Genomic DNA, 16,455 nt, shown 5'->3' with positions numbered 1-16,455 from the left:
AAAATGAAAATTATTCATTAGATATTAATAATTTTGAGTGTTTAAAGCCTTATAAACTGATGTTTGAGCTGTATAAAGAAGAAAAGTATTAATAAATGTTAAAAGTGTGCCAAATTGATGACTTAATTAAGGTTTAAAATGTCCTGAATAGAGTTTAAACAGTTTGTAGGTCGTTTTCTTGAGTGTGTCTGTGTGTCTGTACGCTTATATTAATGCAATACAGCAAAAGAATGACGTTCAGAATAGGAAAATTACTTTTTTAATACATAGTCTGTAATATCATAAAAAAAGGCCTGCCATTATCTACTGTGTAATTATAGTTTTAAGAGCTTAATTCTATAACTTATTTATTTTTAAAACATTTTATAAATTAGTGTAAGAAAACAAATAAAATTTCAATAATTTTTTTACGTTTCTGAATTATTATTATTATTATTTTCTATATTAAGTTTCAATTAATGGTAAAACAATTCTCTTAAAATATCTGAATTGTTTTTTCTTTGTTAAAGGTCAGTCATTGTTTAAGCATTTATTTAAATGTTTATTATGTTGCGTTGAAGGTGAACTCGTAAATAATTGTATTATTATTAATAATTCAAAGTTTTAACAATATAATTTAAAATTTTAAGATCTGTAGAACTATTTTTTAGTATTGTTGTTGAAGGATACAGGTGCAAATTTAGGGGTGAGCAGGGTGCAGCTGCACCTCCCCTTCTTGAAGGTTTTTCCTAAGTAAAACCAGGTTAGGAAAATATTTGAGGTTTCTAAATTGTTTTAAATTAATTATATTTACAAAACAAAAGTGCTGGAATATATTGGTAATTGTCAATTCTGTCATAGAAGATACTTGCTGTAAGGGATTAATTATCGTTAAGGATGATAATTCTATTTTAAAATTCCCTAAAAGATCTTTATAAAAGATCCTTGAGCTTGCCTAGAGATTCTCTGATAACTGTCTTTGGGGGTTATTCTCCTTTAAGAGCATTGTAAGATGGAGATCTTGAATGATAGAATGTTGTATACAGTTGTCAGATGTCCCGGTTTTTTTTACCTACTGCTATTTAACGACAGGAAGACTTTACTATAAAAACTATTATTATAATAAATTATCTTTTTCTTTACCACATTTTAAATGTATTTCTGTTACTGGCAGAGTAAGAATATGCATCCTTCATATCCTGGAATTGATGTGTTCTTAGTATCTTTCGGGAAGAACTCATTTTATGCCCAAACACCGACGACAAACTGTCCTTATTTCTTCACAAATTGCAAATTTATATGAAATTTTATTTGTATTTTTTTAAATATTAAATCAATCGTTGTTGCCGGAACTGAAAGTAACTCGTGGTTTACCTTGTACATTCAGATTTTTGAAGATAACATTCAACATTTAGTTTATTTTTTTTAATGCAAATTGCATTATAATGATTCCTAGAAGTTTGTGAAAAGTGTAATTATGGTTATAAAATATTAAAATATAAATTTAACATTATTCTTACATATATATATATATTTTTAACAGGATCTTACGTTTCTCTCTAAAAGTGAAATTAAAAAGTAAGTATATTAAAAAATATCAAAAATATTTAAAAATAATAATTTTTTAAATTAAATTTGCTATATATATATAAGAATATCTCAAGTTTAATGGTTTAAAGTAAGATTTTCTTGTAATTTATAAACATTTAGAAAAAGTTCCATATACATATATACTTTAAAATTATTTTTAAATAAAGAATTTCTGTAAATTTCCTGAAGTTCCAGCTTCTAAAGTATTTTTAATTAATTTATAACGTTGATTCCATTTCTTAATTACAAGAAAAACTGATTTGCAATGCGCAACAAACTCATGAACGACTAGATTCATGGATTCCTCACTGCAGAAAGAAAGATTGTACGTAATTAGCATAAGATATTTTGAATCAAATAAGAAAAAAATTCCAAGTAATAATCGTTTTAGAAAGGATGTTAAAATACTTCTTTATTTAAAAAATATTTAATAAAGCTATATCAACAATTTTAAGCATACGTAAACAATATATATTTATATCTTTGTCCTTGTATTTTATGGTATGTTTAACTAGTTATTGACTTAATTTATTTAAAAATACTATAGAAAAAAAGGTCTGTTATTACACAGAAATAAATTTCTATGAATACCAGTGGTTTAAGAATAAAATAATTGTAAAAATTTATTAAAAGAAGTAGCTTTCTAGCTACATTTCTAAGCAAAACTATTCTGTTAAAATGGATAATTAATCCATTATGTAGTTATAAATGCATTTAAACAAACGAAATGAATTAAATAATTTCATAAGCAAAGCTTTTAAAATAATATTTACATCACACGACATTTATTATAACATCCTTCTTCAGTACAATGACTTCAGTTTCAATTGAATGCCTTGTACTTAAATCCACTTAATGTAGAAAACAATGCATTTGGTAATACATTTTCTCTAAAATAGGAATGTAATAAAGTAATTTAATTGCTAAAAANGAATTTCTTTAAATTTCCTGAAGTTCCAGCTTCTAAAGTATTTTTAATTAATTTATAACGTTGATTCCATTTCTTAATTACAAGAAAAACTGATTTGCAATGCGCAACAAACTCATGAAGGACTAGATTCATGGATTCCTCACTGCAGAAAGAAAGATTGTACGTAATTAGCATAAGATATTTTGAATCAAATAAGAAAAAAATTCCAAGTAATAATCGTTTTAGAAAGGATGTTAAAATACTTCTTTATTTAAAAAATATTTAATAAAGCTATATCAACAATTTTAAGCATACGTAAACAATATATATTTATATCTTTGTCCTTGTATTTTATGGTATGTTTAACTAGTTATTGACTTAATTTATTTAAAAATACTATAGAAAAAAAGGTCTGTTATTACACAGAAATAAATTTCTATGAATACCAGTGGTTTAAGAATAAAATAATTGTAAAAATTTATTAAAAGAAGTAGCTTTCTAGCTACATTTCTAAGCAAAACTATTCTGTTAAAATGGATAATTAATCCATTATGTAGTTATAAATGCATTTAAACAAACGAAATGAATTAAATAATTTCATAAGCAAAGCTTTTAAAATAATATTTACATCACACGACATTTATTATAACATCCTTCTTCAGTACAATGACTTCAGTTTCAATTGAATGCCTTGTACTTAAATCCACTTAATGTAGAAAACAATGCATTTGGTAATACATTTTCTCTAAAATAGGAATGTAATAAAGTAATTTAATTGCTAAAAATGTATACATTTTCTCCTAAATATGGCATTATTACTAAAATTAAACTGAACAAACTAAACGCATTTCCATGAAAATGGTAGAATTTTAAGGTTGAATGAGTAATTTTGAGTATTTTTCAGGTCTAAATGTCATTGTTTTTTTTTTTTAATTTTAATAATTTTCAATGTAAAAAATGAAGCTAAAAAAATAAAATTATGATAATTATTTATTTAAAAAAACTCCCCCTTATCCCTGATAATGATGATTGAATAGAAGTTGTAACATTAACAATATCATTTTAAAGATAATAATTGTGTATTAATGTTTATTCTCGTGTCCTTATACGGTTAAAATGTGACAATGTCAATTAATGACGTAAAGGAAACTGTCATTCGATTGTTAAAGATTTCGACACCCAGATTCTTTCAACCGAATTACGTGATGCTGAAAGGATATCCTTTCTACAAAGATAGCGATTATAATCAAGGACGAATTTTATTATTATAGAAAATTTTTTTGAATTTTTAAAGAAAACAAAAAATTCTACAAAAAAATATATTTTTTTTCTATATAAATCTGGCTTTATATTATAATTTAGTGTGGCTGGCTTATATTATAATAAAGTCTGGCTGACTTTATATTATAATTTAGTCTGGCTGGTTTATATTATAATAAAGTCTGGCTGACTTTATATTATAATTTAGTGGAAGAGAAGGGTCTATTATATGTTATTGCTTAGGCCACAAGTCTTCCCATCAAACTACTATAAAATAAAATATTTAATGCTTCAGTCTAAATTAAAAAAGTATGCTACAGAGAAAATATAGATTACAATTAGACCTATTTATTAAATGAACATGTTTAAACATGTTTATTCTTGTTTAATAAAGTCTGTTTTTGTTTGTTAGTTAATAAATACAACTTTAATAACGTGCATCACAGTAATATTTTGGAATACAATTAAGTAGAGTAATTATTAGGAAGGTTTTCAGGTTTACATTAAATTTATTAAATTAAATTTAATAAAATATTTAAATTATATTATTATAAGCTAACTTTAAAATATTTCTCTATGTAGAACACTCTAAAATATATTTAAATTAAAAAACTACATAATTAAAAATATATTTTATAGCCTATATAAAAATGTTCAGCAAATATTTTAAACGATAAATAAATATAATATAAATAAATAATAACATTTTTAATGATTGAAACGTCACTTTAACCTCCGGGAGAATGTAAAAGTGTAACTCAACCGTGACACCTCATTAAAGTCTTATTAATAATTAGAATATGTCAATTAATACCAATTTATATTCTATTCATCACAGTAGACGGGGTGTAGAGATGCGTGTTTATCACCCTGTGATAAAAAATTATCTTAATTTTTTAATGGTAAATGCTTTATTGATGTTAATTATCCAAGAATTTCATTAATTCCCTAGCTAAATACCACGCTTACATTAAATATTTAATGCGATAAGTGCCATTATTTTGATCATTTTTAAGTTAAATTTTTAAATATTTCATAACTTTGCTGCTTAATTATAAATTAATCATATTTACTTCGACATGACCTGTATTTTNTTTGGAGGTCCTACCTTCTATTTATTAAAGAAACAATATTTTATGTCTAATAATTCTAAACAATTTATTAATTTACTTAACATTTAAATTCTTAAAATCCATGCATTAAGTCCCTCTTAAAGTTATTAAATACAGCCTGTAGGAAGATCCAAAAGTCAGTTAACCACCCCAATAAACTATAATTAATTTCTTAAAGAGCTTCAATCCATATATTGAACCAGAGAGAACAATTATTGTAAATAATAATGTATTTTAACAAGACAACAATATAATATTTACACGGTTAATTGAATTTTGGACTTATTTTAGAAATATAATAATGCTTAAAAGTAAGTTTAATATAACGAACTTACATTTAAAACGATAATAATATCCAATTTATATAAAGGATAAATAAATCTATTACTCCTCTTAACATCGCATTCTCGAGTTTTGCTAGAACTCAACACTTTTACACGTGAGACACGGACACACGTGTACAAGTAATAGAGTAGGAGGGACTCAAAAGTTTCATAACAATTACTAAGAATAGCAACACTTTCATAACATTTACTAAATATTTTAAAGGCTGTAGCAGTAAAATTTACTCTTAACATAATTTCTTTTCTGTTTTTTTTATTCTTCTGAACTTGATATAATATGATTTAAATAGTTTTCTAGGAAACAATTTATTGCTTTTTTTCTCTACTGAGACCTTCAATCAACTTTACCATAAAATCTAAGATATGAATGCTTATGAATGGATTTACCTTTTTTTTAAAAAAAAAAATATTGTTTTAGATATTTAAACACGTTAAAATTAAATAAATTTGTTTATTTTTTAAAGAATTTTCAGTCGTTTTAAGGCAATTAAACCTGATCTAATTAAAGTGGATAAATCAACAAGATTGCCAATCTCATTAATTCAAAGTATACCAGAATTAGAGGTAAAAGAATCAATTATTTAATTAACATTTTCTGTATAAAAGTAATATTTTTACTTAAAATTATTCTTGTATTTTTTTAGAATAATCCTTTTTCGGATAGATTATGCGATATATTTACTTCAGAAGAAGATGATTGTATGTCTTTCGAAGACTTTTTAGACATGGCATCTGTACTTAGCGAAGAAGCACCTTTTCAAACTAAAGTTAAATATGCTTTTAATATATTTGGTGAGTTATTAATTGATTGGAATTATAAAAAAAAAAGAAAAAACAATTTTTTTTAAATTTAAGAATATATATATTTTAGATTTTGATGAAGATGGGATGCTATCTTCAAACGATATAAAGGAACTTGTTGATAGATTAACGGGAAGAAATAAACTAACTGAAGAAGAAATGAATCTTTTAATAGATAAAGTTTTGGAAGAAGCGGATTTAGATCAAGACAGAATGCTATCTTTAGCGGAATTTGAACATTTGGCTAAGAAATCACCAGATTTTACCAAGTAAATTCAATTTATTCGCTTAAATTTTTAATAAAACAAACATCTCATCCAGAAACAAAACCTCATCCAGACACAAAAACATGTCAAAAACCAAAGATTTTGGGTTTCAATCTTACTCTAAGCAAAAATAAATTTTAAAAAAAGAAGGATAAAATGATGAATTTGAATCTCCGAGAATAAAAATTACACGAAGAACGTAAGTTAGGATTGCACTCCTTTTTAATTAATTTTAGTTTTGTAAAAGTGAAATGTAATCACATGAGCTTAAATATTAATTCTTAAACAAAATAGACCAAAAAATATATTTTTTTTCTATATAAATCTGGCTTTATATTATAATTTAGTGTGGCTGGCTTATATTATAATAAAGTCTGGCTGACTTTATATTATAATTTAGTGGAAGAGAAGGGTCTATTATATGTTATTGCTTAGGCCACAAGTCTTNCAGTTATATCATAACTTTATCTTGTGTCTTTATTCTCATTTAAAGTCTCATAATATTCATATTTTCCATTTGTTATAATTTATTTATGTAATATGAATATTATCCAAGAAACGAAAATTAATATCATAGTAAATGCATGACTAATATTGTTATTTATATAGAAACATTGTTATATAGCTTATAAACAATATATATATATGTTGATGTAGATGCTATCAGGATATAATATGTACAGATTATCTTACAATAAGTATACAGACTGCTTTAATATAATGTAGGTATGTTTATATATTTAAAATAATTAATGGTTTTTTTTTCTTTATACATTTACAGATCATTTCAAATCCATTTTTGATAAGAAAATTGAATTCCTTTTGAGTCTTCATTGTTTTGAATAAGCTGGAAGCTATATCAGTTGATTCACTTATTTTAATTCATTAATCGAAGCAGATATATCTGCAACTTCCTTTTACTACTGAATAGCTGTCAGAAAATTAGAAAATGTAGTACTTAATATACTTAAAAATCAAAAATTTTGTAAATTTTACACTCTATTTCAATATAACTTATTTATATTCTTGTTTAATTGATTTATATTTGCAAGTAATTATATTTAATTAAATTTATATCAAATTTATGTTAAAATAATAATCCTTAAAATTGGAAATGTTTAGGATAATATTAAAATAAATTATTAATTTAGTATAATAATTTTATTATAGATTCTTATTTTGAAACATTTTTATGTAATAAAAACTTATTTATAACACTTTTTTGTAATTAAAAATCATTTATTTTTTTAAATGGAAGAATTCCTTTTTGAGTTGTGATCTACCTGTTGGATGATATACTGAGTTTATATGCCTATCATTACATTTATATATAGTAAAATAAACAGTTTATTATTAAAATAATTTATTAAAAAAAGTAATATCTTATATAGAATAGAATTTAGTACAGAAATATTAAAAATAGCTATTAAGAAACATGTTTAAATAAATGCTACATTATCAACCTATTAAAACATTAAACGCTCTTTTTTTTTTTATCAATATTAATTATAAAATTAACTCGTCAAATCTAATTAATAAGAGAAAATATAACATCAACAATAAATAATGATAACAGTTATGAAAATTATAACGTCAAATTATTATTTCATAACGGAATTTCCTGAGTAATTTCATTCAGGAAGGAAGATTTAGATCATAATCTGTCCTTATTTGTTAACATGAGTAACTTTCTCACGTTAATAAAAATCATTTTATTGCATTTAATTATGACATAATTCGAATTAAAACTAAAAATTTTTTATGACAAATAACAAAAGATTACTAAATTATTTTTCAATCTGACATTCCAGCTAATAATCAAGATCAATCGCGAAAAAGAATAAGAGAACCCTTCAGAACACGTCTCAAATTTGCGAAAGATCTTCAATTTAACTTTCTTATAATTCTCTTTTTGTATTTACAGTAATTATTTTAAATTTAAATGTGCCCATTTAAAAGTTAGTCATACTTCAAATTGAATATTTGAAATAATAATTTACAATATTTCTAATGTAATTTTAAAAAAACAAGTATATTTTATAAAATAAGTTTTTGAGGGTTTTCTCATCATAAACATTGTTTTGATTCATTATAAAATCGCAAAATAAAAATCTTCTTTTGGACTCTATACAAAGAGGTCCATTCTTATAGTTTTTACTGTAATTTCCTGCATATAACCCGCGGATCATCAATATTGTAATTTGAAAGCGATGTTTTAGTATCTTTGCCGATTATATACAAGAAATCATGGTATATACTGTATNAAATAAATAATAACATTTTTAATGATTGAAACGTCACTTTAACCTCCGGGAGAATGTAAAAGTGTAACTCAACCGTGACACCTCATTAAAGTCTTATTAATAATTAGAATATGTCAATTAATACCAATTTATATTCTATTCATCACAGTAGACGGGGTGTAGAGATGCGTGTTTATCACCCTGTGATAAAAAATTATCTTAATTTTTTAATGGTAAATGCTTTATTGATGTTAATTATCTAAGAATTTCATTAATTCCCTAGCTAAATACCACGCTTACATTAAATATTTAATGCGATAAGTGCCATTATTTTGATCATTTTTAAGTTAAATTTTTAAATATTTCATAACTTTGCTGCTTAATTATAAATTAATCATATTTACTTCGACATGACCTGTATTTTTCTAGTTATTCATCCATCTTCCTACGTTTCCTTCCTATGGTTAACAATGTATAGTCATGTAATAAAAGTTTCTTTGCTTGTTTAACCACTGATAAATCATCTTATTCTTTGAATGGTTGATTCAATAGAAAATGGATGAACATCCGCAGCAATCTGAATTGGGGTTTCCTGAAATAATTCAACTGACCCTCATCTCTACATCATTAATTTGGTAGTAGATGCGGGTTATTGTTATGTCCCTGCTTTACAACTGTTTTCTCGTTTATCTTGATTTATTTTACCATCTACATGCTTCTTTTACCCATCTACAACTATAAAAATTCTTCATATATGTCAAAAAATTTTTATAAATGAAATATTTATAAACAATGTCAACAAACCGGATCTATATGGTTAAGCATTTATATAGATATAATGCAAAATAGATCAATTATAAAATTGAATGTCACAAATAAACAATAGAGATTTATTTAGCTTTAAATAATCTTATCAAATATTAAATCTCTAAGAGTTATATAGGCCAGGGGATTAGTTAGATTATTTTGGTTGGAATCTGTTTATAAATAGAGCATCTGTGACTAATTTAGTAGAACAGGGATAAAGAATCATGAGTGTTTGTGTGGCAAGTTCATTCAACAATTAAGATTTCTTTCAATCTGCCTCTTAAATATTCATCATTGCGTGCTTCTTAATCGCTATTGCAATACGTTACGATGTTTACTTAGTTTTTCTTTCACGAACAGGTTAGCATTCAGCATTATTTTTTTTATTGATTTCACACATTCTATTGGTAATCAGTGATCCTTGTCAAATTTCTTCGGTTGATTCAGCTTAGTACGTATCAATTAAGCGCTTTTATACAAGTGAATGCTCTGTCGTTTAGTATGATTTATGGATTTTATTACTCCAAAAACAAAATTGCATTCTAAACATCTCTATTTTTTTATTCTTCAAAATCTTTGAATTTAAAATTTTCAGGAATAAAATCAAATTCTTCAGAATATGAATTAATTGATTCATATTAATTTCCTGAAGAATATTCCAGAGATAGCACAATATCAATAGAAGAACACGGTTTACATTAATATACATATGCGCCCATTACGTTGTCCTGAATGGTTTCTGTTTATACAATTTATGATTAATCTTCCAAATTATACTACCTTTTACTTTACCGGCTGTTATAACAAACGGAAAGTATGGCAATCCGGCCAAAAATGACTCGCTTCCTCCACCAGATTATTACATTTTTGGGGGTCAGGACACCTTGAAACGTCGAGAAATGCAAAAAAATTCGTGGATAATTTCTGTATGTATGGATGTTAGTGTGTGTGTTTATCGGTGTGTAGGGCACTCACTCTGTTTGAAGCTTAATAGCTCTTGTGCTTTTTGTCGAAAACTTCTGTAATTATGCACGGAAGTTTGTTTATTAGAGGAATTGAATCTATTAAATTTTGGTGGTTAAAGGTCGAGGGGGTGGGAAGATAATAGGGTCGTGTGTAGTGCTGTAGGATTGGACTTAATGACGATTTTACTCGTTATCATCATTTACAGTTTTATTATAAAACCCATCCCTACCCTCAAAATTAACCTTTTTGCCGTTTTATAATAGTTAAAAATATAAGAAGTTTTTAAATAAAATATGATAACAGATGGCACTATCAAAATTTTAAATGTTGCCGGGAAAGTTGAGCAACTCGTTGCTGTTTTTTTTTGTTGATTACCCCGACATCTGAAGATTATTCTTGTATAATCGTTTACTTGACGATGTCTCTTGAAATTAACTTTATTTTCCGATTAATTTTCTTTCTTTCTGTAAAAAATGTTAAAATGGATAAACTTTATGAATGTTCTATAAATAAATAATCATTCTTAATTATAATTTCCAGTGAATTTTTTCATTATACTTACCTTCTGAGATACCTAAAGTAACCTAAAGAACGGTTCGATTAATTTTCCATTAACGTTTTCATGTAAACAACAAATTTATTCATCATGAACTTAAAAAAATATTCAATAAATGAAAACCATTTTGATATGGGAAATTCGTCATAGTCATGCTATGTGATTTATTGATTTTTCCAAACAATCCAACAGCGGAAACAACTGTAAATAGTTTTATTTCTCGTTTCGTTACATTTAATTTCTAACAAATTTTCATTTTCTCACCTTTATTTGCTTAGTTTTTGTAAAATTTTAAAAATATTCACGGCTTCTAAGTTTATTTTTATTCAATTTTATACAAGTTTATTTAGATATATTACGTAGAAAATTCTAAATGTTTATCTATATATGCAATTTATATAGATAAACATTATATATATATTTATAAAACGTTATGTAAAAGAAATTTTAATTAATTAATTAGGTAATTAATTAATTTAATTATTAATGTCAATTTTCATCTTTTTGCTTAATTTTATTAGTTAATAATAATTTAATTTGATAATTAAGTTCTTTTTAATTTGCACTCTCTCCTGTTATCATGGCATGAAAATATTCACATTTAACACATTTTTGCTTAAATTATTAAATAATATAATTATTATATAAATTTTTTACTGAAAGTTTGTAATAATAGTAAAAAAAATGCTCCATTAAATTAATTAATATATCATTTACCTATTGAAAGTAAATTAAAATAATGGGAAAATACAAATGCACAAAGTCTTTATCTATATTATTTTATATTATAATGTTGTAATAGATTTTTTAATAGATAAAGTTATATAATATTTAATGAATATAGAATATTTTTGCTGTTTTAGATAAAGTAATTATTATAAAATGTGCATGATATTAACCAAAACCTTTTAAAATAATGAAAAGTTTTTTTAATTAAATAATAAGTCCTGTATATTCTCCTAGTATTGTACTATGAAATAACTAAGCTAAATTACTCACAATATTAAGAGTTCACTACATACAGTACTGTACATAAAGAATAGCAATGATTACAAAACTGTTCACTATATCAAGTTATCTTCATTATATCAAGAATTAACTGTATATTTATTGTGCAAATTGTTTTTATAAATTCTTATAGGTACTGTACATACAATAATACTCTTTTATGCATGGAACATGATATAATCATTGCATAAAAGATTATATCATGTTCCATGCATAAAAGATTAAATTTTTGATCTATGTCCAGGACCATGCTACATAGTTGTCACGAAGCTTTACAGTTTACAAATTACAAGAAATTCAATAAAAAGTTTTGTAACAAGTTACAAGCTGCATTTACAGTACTTGCTATAAGTTATACTTGCTTGTAATTTTTATGCAATAGGGCCCAGGGCTCTTGCCAAATGGTTTTGCTCTCCACCTCTAGATCCTGTCTATAGATTTTATAATAAAATTTTGAAAATATCTACTTAGGAAAGCTGTTCGGTATAAGTAAAGCTGCTGAAGTATATTATAGGATTGTTTTATCTCCAAAGTACAGGAAGTAGAGAATTGACAGATGTTCCTTGACATTACTCACTCTCTCTTCATCCAACCTTGAAAATTTACTATATAAAATTTTAACTCAGACATTTCCAGCGTAAGATCTATGAATAAAACTATGTATAATACTTTTATTCTAGTAAATTAAAGTGAAAAAATTAAGATTAAAAAGCACGAAAAGAAACCACGCGAGCTCAAAATATGAAACAATTTACGAATATGAATTTTGTAGTTTGAATTGGCTCAATATAAACGTATACAAGTAAACACCATTATATAAACCCACGCGTATATTTAAATGTTTATATGAACAACTTCCGTTAAATTTACAACATTATTTCTGAAACTTTACGTAATATCCCGCCGTTAATTTAACAAAACTGTATGAAAACTGAACATAAAAATTTTATGAGCTTTTTTCTAACTTTTCGGTTAGAAAATTGTATACAAAAGTTGCAGGAAGTAAATTCTCTTTTATATATTGTTTACTAAAATCTAATAGACCGTTGAATTGCACAGACTTTTAAATATTTATAAGCGTTAAATTTTGATATTTTCTAATATTTAAGCTTAAATTCGAAATTTAAATTTGAATTTTCCTGCGTTCTTATAATTCCCGACATTCTTAGGAAGTTAAAAAAGAAAATAATACGCATGCGTCATTTCCTAGCTATCAATATTTCTGAGAAATTGTAACTAGTTTCCTGACGTCACATCCGTCGTTGAGTTAAAATTTATTTTTATAATTTAGAAAATTTCCTTATATTGTATTAAAATTTTTAATTCCTGTTATGTTATTGAATAAATAAATATGCAAGACTTTATTGGAAATAAATATTGATTTTTATTTAACAAATTCATAAAAGCGGCGGAAGTGACGTCGAGAATTTTAAATTACGTTTTTCTGGAAAACCAATTGGAAAATTTTGTTTTTGTTGACCATTTATAAAATGGCCAACAAAACAAATATGCTTTAGAACGAGTTTTTTATTCTTAATAGAAATAATTTAAGCTCCTTATATAGGCCTATATATATATATATATCTTTCTACATTGTGGGCCTTCTTAATTAAGAAGGGGGCCTTTTTTTATAATGGGTTCGTCCAGACCTACAATGGCCGGGTGGTGAGGAAGGGACCCAGCATATTCGGGACAGACAATCTATAAAAAAAAATTGCTGGGTCTACTCGCCCAGATTCAATCCTGGATTCCCCAGAGCAGTAGGCTGACTCCCTAACCGCCTCGGCCGTTTAGCTATCTAATTTAAGCTCTTATAAAAGAAAATTATAATCCTATTTGTTCAGATTTGAAGATTCTTGTGGATGATAACATTCTTAAAGAATCTGATTGACAGAAAGAATAATAAGTTTCTTTTTAAAGAATAAAAAAAATAAATAAACATAGANAATAAAAGAATGTTATTAAAGTTTGATTTTATTTAAATATAAGCTGATTTAGTTTAAATATTTGTTGTATATTATTTACAAAATTCATTAGAAAATTAAATATTTTATTGTTTTAAACATAATTAAGATTGATTAGTAGTTCCTGATCTACTACTTGGGAAGTAATGTATGATACAGTCTATTGATTGGAAACTATTCTGAGCATAATTTTTAGAAATGACTGATACTTTATGAGTTATGAAAATAACTATATAATATAGAATTTAAAAATAGAACAAATTTAAGTCAAAACTCCTTTTTTTTCTAAATATAATTAATCATTTATTTTAATCAATTAGACCTAATTATCCAACCAAAAAAATTAATTTTGTTATCAAGGTTTATTCAGTGAAAAAATTTTAATACTAATTTTAAATTTTAATAGAATATTTCTAAGAGAACAATTGAAAAAATATTATATTTTAACAAACAAAAATTTAAAAAATTAGACATTTTTCAATTGTTTTTCTTATTAATTCATATTTTAATTTACTCAGGACAGGTTATTCTTTTTACTTTTTACTAAAAATATGTTTTAAAAAAAAATATGCATAACTTTGGAGAGGTTTTTTGTAATAATTTTTGGAATAAAATTTAAATATTTAAACAGTTATATCATAACTTTATCTTGTGTCTTTATTCTCATTTAAAGTCTCATAATATTCATATTTTCCATTTGTTATAATTTATTTATGTAATATGAATATTATCCAAGAAACGAAAATTAATATCATAGTAAATGCATGACTAATATTGTTATTTATATAGAAACATTGTTATATAGCTTATAAACAATATATATATATGTTGATGTAGATGCTATCAGGATATAATATGTACAGATTATCTTACAATAAGTATACAGACTGCTTTAATATAATGTAGGTATGTTTATATATTTAAAATAATTAATGGTTTTTTTTTCTTTATACATTTACAGATCATTTCAAATCCATTTTTGATAAGAAAATTGAATTCCTTTTGAGTCTTCATTGTTTTGAATAAGCTGGAAGCTAGATCAGTTGATTCACTTATTTTAATTCATTAATCGAAGCAGATATATCTGCAACTTCCTTTTACTACTGAATAGCTGTCAGAAAATTAGAAAATGTAGTACTTAATATACTTAAAAATCAAAAATTTTGTAAATTTTACACTCTATTTCAATATAACTTATTTATATTCTTGTTTAATTGATTTATATTTGCAAGTAATTATATTTAATTAAATTTATATCAAATTTATGTTAAAATAATAATCCTTAAAATTGGAAATGTTTAGGATAATATTAAAATAAATTATTGATTTAGTATAATAATTTTATTATAGATTCTTATTTTGAAACATTTTTATGTAATAAAAACTTATTTATAACACTTTTTTGTAATTAAAAATCATTTATTTTTTTAAATGGAAGAATTCCTTTTTGAGTTGTGATCTACCTGTTGGATGATATACTGAGTTTATATGCCTATCATTACATTTATATATAGTAAAATAAACAGTTTATTATTAAAATAATTTATTAAAAAAAGTAATATCTTATATAGAATAGAATTTAGTACAGAAATATTAAAAATAGCTATTAAGAAACATGTTTAAATAAATGCTACATTATCAACCTATTAAAACATTAAACGCTCTTTTTTTTTTTATCAATATTAATTATAAAATTAACTCGTCAAATCTAATTAATAAGAGAAAATATAACATCAACAATAAATAATGATAACAGTTATGAAAATTATAACGTCAAATTATTATTTCATAACGGAATTTCCTGAGTAATTTCATTCAGGAAGGAAGATTTAGATCATAATCTGTCCTTATTTGTTAACATGAGTAACTTTCTCACGTTAATAAAAATCATTTTATTGCATTTAATTATGACATAATTCGAATTAAAACTAAAAATTTTTTATGACAAATAACAAAAGATTACTAAATTATTTTTCAATCTGACATTCCAGCTAATAATCAAGATCAATCGCGAAAAAGAATAAGAGAACCCTTCAGAACACGTCTCAAATTTGCGAAAGATCTTCAATTTAATCTTCTTATAATTCTCTTTTTGTATTTACAGTAATTATTTTAAATTTAAATGTGCCCATTTAAAAGTTAGTCATACTTCAAATTGAATATTTGAAATAATAATTTACAATATTGCCAATGTAATTTTAAAAAAACAAGTATATTTTATAAAATAAGTTTTTGAGGGTTTTCTCATCATAAACATTGTTTTGATTCATTATAAAATCGCAAAATAAAAATGTTCTTTTGGACTCTATACAAAGAGGTCCATTCTTATAGTTTTTACTGTAATTTCCTGCATATAACCCGCGGATCATCAATATTGTAATTTGAAAGCGATGTTTTAGTATCTTTGCCGATTATATACAAGAAATCATGGTATATACTGTATATAAATTAAATGTTATTCTTTATTTCTATAGCTTTGGGGAAAAAAAGTAATGCCCAGTTTAAGATTAATTTAGCCTGGGCTTAACATCTCTCTCAAACTCTATATTTATGTTAGAAAAATTGAAAATAATTTTATAAGAATTAATTGATTTTGATTTTTTAAAGTAATAAAATTTCGAAATTATAAATGGATTTTCTAAGAATAGA

General features: G+C 24.4%; 1 protein-coding gene across 3 annotated transcripts; it reads left to right on the top strand.

Moving 5' to 3' along the window:
• Positions 1-2,615: 2,615 nt before the first annotated feature.
• Positions 2,616-15,001, top strand: LOC111621715 (calcium and integrin-binding protein 1-like). 3 transcript variants are annotated; one of them, XM_023363944.1, is made up of 5 exons: positions 2,616-2,659; positions 5,660-5,759; positions 5,840-5,987; positions 6,067-6,265; positions 14,768-15,001. In XM_023363944.1, exons 1-5 carry the CDS (start codon positions 2,631-2,633, stop codon positions 14,787-14,789), a joined length of 498 nt encoding a protein of 165 aa, XP_023219712.1. In that variant the 5' UTR covers positions 2,616-2,630; the 3' UTR covers positions 14,790-15,001. The 3 variants fall into 3 exon arrangements, with proteins under 3 accessions (XP_023219712.1, XP_023219711.1, XP_023219709.1); XM_023363943.1 differs by lacking the exon at positions 14,768-15,001 and adding an exon at positions 7,044-7,277; XM_023363941.1 differs by lacking the exon at positions 14,768-15,001 and adding an exon at positions 6,920-6,998.
• The last annotated feature ends 1,454 nt before the right edge of the window (positions 15,002-16,455 follow it).

Source organism: Centruroides sculpturatus, unplaced genomic scaffold, assembly GCF_000671375.1.
Source record: "Centruroides sculpturatus isolate CEXI.00-Female unplaced genomic scaffold, Cexi_2.0 scaffold352, whole genome shotgun sequence".
Classification (NCBI taxonomy): domain Eukaryota; kingdom Metazoa; phylum Arthropoda; class Arachnida; order Scorpiones; family Buthidae; genus Centruroides; species Centruroides sculpturatus.
Note: the sequence above shows the minus strand (reverse complement) of the source record. Positions and strands in the feature narration are given on the sequence as shown.